Source organism: Pavona decussata, unplaced genomic scaffold (assembly GCF_977016875.1).
Source record: "Pavona decussata unplaced genomic scaffold, jaPavDecu1.1 SCAFFOLD_300, whole genome shotgun sequence".
In the NCBI taxonomy this organism is placed as follows: Eukaryota; Metazoa; Cnidaria; class Anthozoa; order Scleractinia; family Agariciidae; genus Pavona; species Pavona decussata.
Window position 1 is genome coordinate 3,200,000 of NW_028145697.1, and position 7,501 is coordinate 3,207,500.

Genomic DNA, 7,501 nt, shown 5'->3' on the forward strand with positions numbered 1-7,501 from the left:
CACGGCAAACTGCTACCTGCGTGACAGGAATGTCAGAAATGCAAAACAGATACAATACTTCATCAAAACATTTGTCCGCACAATTCTTGGCCACATTTCTTACCGCTAAAGTCATTTTTATGTGTTCGTTGGCACTTTATTACCTTTGACGAAACACGTTTCACAGAGGAAATCTATTTTCAAACATTTCTCACCCCATTACGTACAAATAATTCCAAATTGACTTAGTTTCTTTACTGCGACATGGTTGAGAAATGTTGCCAAAGTGCTACGACACACTTTAGCTGGGATCAAAAAAGGGGTAGAATAGAAGGGGAAAAAAATCTGTTTTTCATTGAGACAAGTTTATCTCGAAACAAGCTATTTCCTTCCCTGCAACATGATTTGAATGGGCGAGAAATGACTGTGAGAAGTGTTACGTATTGAAACAAAGCAAGTTCTATGTAACGCACTGCGTGACTAACGGCTTTATTGGCTTTCAAGAGAGCGGTCTTTGTATGAAGTGCAGTCATTTCCCCTTACGTTTAAGTGAAAAGTTACAACCGCGTTAATGAAATAATGTGACAATGTTGCTTGAGGTTCCTTACGCTACTTGTTGGTTCTATATCCCTGAGGGGAAAACACGAAATTGGAACTAGCATTTGGGTGAAATCACGCTATTAAAGCTATTTGTGCCATACTTACCCTACGGCTACAAAGAGTAACTTTCTTGACTTTGTTAATGGACAAAGCAGAAATACACACCATAGACTTGGCTGCCCACAAGCCGTCACTTAAATTCCAATATTTCCACTTCTCAAATACACACGGTCACCTTACAACAACAACGCGCGGTCCGAGTCCTCTTTTCCATCGCCATGTCGGAAAGTGTGACAAAGCATGACATAACGTGGCAAGAAAACATTACAATTATCATTATTAAGTGAAAGACAATCTTCTTTGAATATTGAGCCTTTGATTGTGAAACAGTGTAATAACATCGGTTTTGGGAGTGTAAGAGCAGAGATGGCGAGATAGAGAACCCGAAGAAATCTGTAATCACAGGGCTCCAAATTGCGCCTGTATCGGGTGCATTTGCGACTAAAGATTTTGCTTTTGCGACTAAAATTTGTCCATTAGTAGCGATTTTGCGACTGTTTTACGGCCCAGCATATAAAGAAATTATATTCAACAGTCTTGTGTCTTACTTGTAACTGGTAGCTGTAATTGTATCCGAAAAATTCGGCGAAATTCAAGTTAGATGTTACGTTACTTAATCTTTGATTTCTTGCTCCATTAAACGCGGTTTATCTAAGAAGTGTATCACGGGCGCACTTTTTTCAGATACTATGTCGTGTAACGCTCATGAAATTTAGACATTCTCAGAAATTTCCATTCTCATTTCCGGTTCCGGTAGTAGAAGGTTGAGCAATATTCCCCTCTTGTTTGCAATAGACCCTTATCACAATGTGTGCAAATGACCAGGAGTTATCCGCTTTTAAGGCTCTTCTTATTAATGAGAATTTAGAAGAGGCAAAGAGGATATTCACCAGTAAGCTCGACGTATTCAGGAACGAGATTAGAACTGCAAGTGACCTTGTTCTTCAAAATCTTCCCCGCGACGACTTCGCCAAGTGTTTGATCCCAGCAGATGTTATCCAGGTCAAAGGTGAATTTTTTTCTGCACTCAAAGCCACACCAAACGGAGACTGCTTGTTTAACTCCAGTTCAATTCTTCTGCACGGGAATGAATCTCTTGCAATATTATTGCGCCTCTTAAGGCCGGTTTACACGCTGCAATTTGTCGGCCCGATCTGTCGGCCCGACAGTGTCGGTGCGCGAATCGTACGTGTATTTTGACACCCAATTTACGGCCGATTTGTGAAAACGAAAATCGGCCCGATTCAGAAAATCTGTTGCAGCGCAGCAGATTTTTGCCGAGTCGCGCCGACACTTTCAAAGAAGCCGTCATGTCAATCAAAGTTTTGAGCAAAGAGCATGCGTACAGAAGCAATCAAAATGGCGGACAGAAAGACTCTGAAGAGGCCACAGTCGCGCAGTTTCCAAGAGAAAGAAATCTCCCTGCTGATAGCGGAATGGATTAAATATCCGTGTCTATATGACAAGGGGAATAAAGATTACCATGACAAGAACAAAAGAGAGATTGCGAGAACGCATATAGCCAAATCACTGAACGAACAACTTGGATATGACGAAGACGACAACACCAAAACAATCACCGGTAAGCCAGAAACTGTAAGCATATGGAAATATTAATTTATTTCTATTCTTGTTGGTGTCGCAGATGCAAAATTTAATCACTTTTTGTGGATGAACTACCGAATTGCAGAGCCTCTTTGTTGACAGACTCATGCCACCGAGCAAGAGCAGAGAATTAAACATGGCGTAAAGTATACCAACGTGAAATACACTGTGGATTCCTCGATCTGACAAGCTTGGTTCCCACTTGGGAAATAAGTGCAAGCTTAAGAATAAAAATTCAGCGTTACTATTCGTGTTTAGGTCGCCTAATGCCTCTGCTTGTCACATAGTTGAATGTCCTTTATCTTCCTTATTTCAGAAGTAGAACCTGGCTTTATGATTCATTAATGTAAGTTGCTTGGTGAAAATAAGTATTATTTTCTGCCAGAAGCTGAATAATTAATTAATTTTGGAACACATATATATTTTTCAGTTTAGTGAAATTTTCGGTTGGGGGGTGGGTGGGGGCATTTTCTTTCAAAAAGCTATGAGAACTACTTCACTGTCAGCATCTCTTCCAGACCAAGTCCAAGCAAAATTTGCCCTTTTAATGATTATCTATTTATTATTTATATTTGGTTTGTTTAGATTATGATGTCCAAAAAAAGATTGAAAATCTTCGTACTTACTTTGGCAAGGAATATGGTAAAGAATGTGAGGTCAAACCAAGTCAGATTCAGGAGCTGTGCAAGCATTCAAGTCGTCATGGCCATGGTATGAATTGCTGAAGTGGCTGAAGGACCATATTAGTCAAAAAGAGAGTATTTCAAACCTGGTAGTCGATCTGGATGCCACCACTGACTCTGACTGCAGTAATTCGTCTGTCGTTACTCCCATCAAAAAGGGGAAAAAAATTAAAGTGAGTGCTGAAGAAAAAATTGTCCAGGCAGCTGAGGCCATTGCAGAAAAATTTCCAACATTGCCCAGTGGAGCTGGGAATGGGAGGATGACCGATGATGAACTTTATGGCCAAATGATTGCACGGAAATTAAGCAATTTACCAGAAGGAGAAGAGAAAGAATCCCTTAAACTTGACATTCAAGTATTAATTAAAAATGCCATGTTTACTAAAGCTTCACAGCAGATTCAGCACCATCAACAGCCTGCTTACCAATTGTATGGTTTCGGTGGTCCTCAACAAACCTACCAAGGATTTTAGGAAACATTATTTTGGCAAAAGAAAGATTACACATTTCATTTGTCATGTTGTAGTTTTGTTCACAATATGTTTTAACAAAGTTAGTAGAGGGGAATAACTATGGTTTTAATGTTAAGCTGTCTCAGTATCCAGACAAAATAACATTCCTATCCAAAGCTGTAAAGTAGCTACACTTTGAACATTGTTCCTATTGTTATTGTTGTTATTATTGTTATCAAATAAATAAATATACCGTTTATTTGCCACATTGCAGAATCAATTGAATTAAAGGGCTATAAATTTACAATCAATAAATAATTGAACTACTACTACTATAGGAATAATAAATATTTAAATAACTATTCACATAATTTTTATTTACTAGCGAATGAAGGAACCTAAACGCTGAGTCCGGCAACAACTCCTATCAGCGTAAACATTATTTCTATTGCCGGCGGCAACAACAGTGCTATTTGCTGTTTATTGGAGCAATGTTGTTAATCAGTAGAACGAAGCCCTCAAATTTACCAGGAAGATAAGAGCTTAATCTTCCTTTTCTCCTAAGGAAATAAATGTCATTTGGAACCTGTTATCCAACCCACCATCTTGTATTGAAGTTCATGCTATGCCTATCAAAAACATGTTCCCAAGATCTCAGCTTTTCAAAAAAAAAATATTTGCAACTTTTTTAATGTTCAACCATAACTTATTTCAGCATTGCTGGTGAAAAGTGTTTACTACTTAGAAATCTCTAAAGCAATACAGAAACAAACTTAAATCTAAAAAAATGACAATATGTTACAAAAGTTACATTCTTCTACTGCCAATGCTAGTAGCATTCCTGCTATTCAAGGTGAGGGCAATGATGAACAAGATATGTAAACAAAACAGATTTTTGTAAACTAGCAATCACAAGTTGGTAGTAACCTCGATAAAAGCTACCCACCATTATTAGATCAGTGGCTAGAAGAGTAGATGTTCTTATTATTGTGCATTCAAGGAAAGGACTGTGTGTCAGAAAAGCCTGTTCCAGGCATCATTCAGATGGCCAGGGAAGCAGTTCAAAAGATAAATATCCAACACGAGAAGAAATTCTAAACAACATGATCATTAGACATGGATTACACTGAATAGGCTCTTTGAAGAAGTTGAAATTTTTTGGGGGGGAGGAGGCTTTCTTGGGCCCCCTTTGTTATGTGACCTTATTGTTTAGCTCACACAATCACACATAATTTTTCAAAAGACTTGTGACTGTGAATGAATGACAAAACCGCAAAATCTTGTTACTAATTTTAACACGATACTTGAGATTAAACACCAACCCTGTTTACTCGAATCTCTCCTAACTCTGATTTGTTTTTGTTTCCCTTGGGAGTTCTAGTTAGCAGGGTTCCATTGCATTTACTTTCTGAAAGATAAGCCCAAAATACATGTACTGTGTGAGAGGAACTTGCAATAAAATCTATTATTCTTCCGCCTTTCTACACAAACTTAGAATTTCTTTGAAAAGACAACTCAAATTATTTAATGTTTTCCTGACTATCAGAGAAATCTTCTTAATTTTTCGTAACATTGTAGTTGTCACAGACCCTTTTTGCACTGTTAGAAAATTAAACTACTAAAGCCTTCCACTGCCAGGGGATAGCACCTGGTCCATTTACATAATAGCAAATTATGTCTCTCATATCTTCAGCATTCTTAGGACTCCTCTCTTTACATTTCAGCAATGATCTGACATTACTGGAATTGCTGCTGCCATTTTCTCTCTATGAACCAGTAATAACATCGCCATTCTCGTTTTCATAATCAATGCTACCTGGGGGACAGTAGGAACGCGAAGATTTGGAAAGCAGCATGTTATGAAGTGCACAACAAGCAAGAACTACTTTGGTTGCCTTATCAGGAGTGAGGCGCATCATTGTGTGAAGAACACCAAATCTAGCAGCCAGTATACCAAATGCGTTTTCACTAACTCTTCTAGCTCGTGATAACCGGTAGTTAAAGATTCTCCTTTCTTCTGACAAATGCCGCTTAGAGTAAGGCTTCATAAGGTGCAGTCCCAGGGGAAATGCATCATCACAAACAAAAAAGTAGTCAATGTTCATATCACTGGTGTCTTCAAAGACAGGATCTGGATTTTGTGGCATTGGTTTTGCTTGAGGAAGATAAATACTGTTCTCCTCTATTGCTTTCCACAGCAAAGTTCTGCGGAATACACCACCATCACTGACGCTTCCCTGGCACCCAACATCCACAAAAAGGAATTGATATTCAGGGCCTACAAATGCCATGAGAACCAAGCTGTAGTAACCTTTGTAGTTGTAATACTCTGATCCACTGTTGCTTGGACAAAGAAGACGAATGTGCTTTCCATCACCGGCACCCAAACAGTTTGGAAACTGCCACCTATCTTGAAATTCCTTGGCAATGTTAAGCCACTCCAGCTCACTTTGTGGGCAGGCTAAATAGTCATCTTTTAGCACAGTATATATGACATTACATACATAGGGAATCATGTTACTCAAGGTACTTTTACTTATTCTAAACTGAAATTCCAAGCTTGAATAGCTTTCTCCAGTGGCTAAAAAGCGAAGTGTAACAGCAAGATATTCCGCTGCAGAAATTGGCTTTCTCATAACTGTGATTTGCTTCTGCAAATAAGGAGTAGTTTGTTCCAACAGTACTTACAATAACAAAAAAAAATAAAATAAATAAATAAATAAATAAATAATAAAAAATAGAGAGGGAACAAGTAAACTGCTGTCAATATGGCTCATATGTCCTTTATATCTTAACTGATTACACTGCAGCAGTTAACGACAAATGTACGTTTGGTCAAAGAATCAAAGCAGACAATCTATTTTAAACAAGACACAAACTGCTGGGGATTATTCTATTTAGCTCTGTCTATTACCATCGCCATAACTGTTTTTCTTACAGTAAAATTACAAGTAGTTGATGTACTTGAACGGTACCTCAAATGTTTCCACATCCATACAAACATACTTTCTGTACGAAAAAGGATCGCTGATCCTCAGTTCTGCCATAAGATGGTGGAAAGCGCCTGCTTCAGTTCGATGCCAATTTTTCACCCAAGCACATCGTTTTTTCCTTCTCCCTCTCTTTTTGATTCTTAATAATGCTGGAGCAAGTAACAGTAATGACGTTGTTGCTGCTGCTGTTGATGAATAAAGCGACCAAACACCGTTGCTCTCGTCAGCCATTTTGTTTTTAGCGTAGCATTCAGTACGCATGCGGATTAAAACACCGCTTTAAAAAAGAACGAGGGCTACTAAACTTCTTCACGTCGGGCCTGACGTCGTGCCTTAGGATCGGGTGTCAAAATACACGGACGATTCGCACTCTGACACTGTCGGGCCGACAGATCGGGCCGACAAATTGTTGCGTGTAAACCGGCCTTTAGTTGCAGGTGAATTATATTTTAACGCGGAGTTTTATAGTGACCATGACGCTTTTAAAGAAACAAACAATTAACACGGATCTTACCTTGGGAACACTGTTTTCAATTGCTTTAACCAAAGAAGCCATGGATAAGTTTTCCGAAACAGGCAGCAGGGTCGAGGCAGTCAAGGCTGAAGCGCTTGTTGCCTGTACCAGATATGAGTGTTCTTCTTTCGTACATTTTTTGGGGCTTGCCTCTGTCGTTTCAAGACCAGTACATTTAGTGTATCCTGACGTGAATTTCCACTATCGGATGCTCATACACAGAAGCCTATATCCAAGATCATCTCCCGCGTCTTTCCAGCCTCTGGTAGATGCAGCGCCCATGTACATCCTCTGGTCAAGAGATGGAAATTTTAACAATACCCCAGGTTCATGGTTTGAACCTAACCATTTCGTTCCTCTCATTAGCGACAAGGAAGAGGTTACAACCTGCCCTACGACCTGCCCTAAAAAACGAGAAATCAAGGACTGCACTGGACAGAAAGCCAAACAACAAGCGACGCTTTCATCCTTTCTCACGGCAAAGCCCACTGGTGAAAGCAGTCAGGCCAGTAAGTCAACTTCTATAGGAAGTCCATCTGGGCAAAAACGAACAGTTGCAGCTGCTAAACTCAGCAAAGAAGTTCAGCCAGATGCCAAGAAATCACCTGCGCCACT

General features: G+C 39.4%; 1 protein-coding gene across 1 annotated transcript; it reads left to right on the forward strand.

Moving 5' to 3' along the window:
• The first annotated feature begins 1,977 nt into the window (after positions 1-1,977).
• On the forward strand, positions 1,978-4,135 carry LOC146454655 (uncharacterized). Its single transcript, XM_085095248.1, has 2 exons — positions 1,978-2,221; positions 2,830-4,135. The coding sequence occupies exons 1-2, from the start codon at positions 1,978-1,980 to the stop codon at positions 2,967-2,969; spliced, it is 384 nt and encodes a 127-aa protein (XP_084951374.1). The 3' UTR covers positions 2,970-4,135.
• The last annotated feature ends 3,366 nt before the right edge of the window (positions 4,136-7,501 follow it).

Coding starts and splice junctions, on each gene's coding strand:
- LOC146454655 (XM_085095248.1), top strand. CDS start 1,978: ATGCGTACAGAAGCAATCAAAATGGCGGACAGAAAGACTCTGAAGAGG. Junction 2,222..2,829: donor CAACACCAAAACAATCACCG/GTAAGCCAGAAA, acceptor TGGTTTGTTTAG/ATTATGATGTCCAAAAAAAG.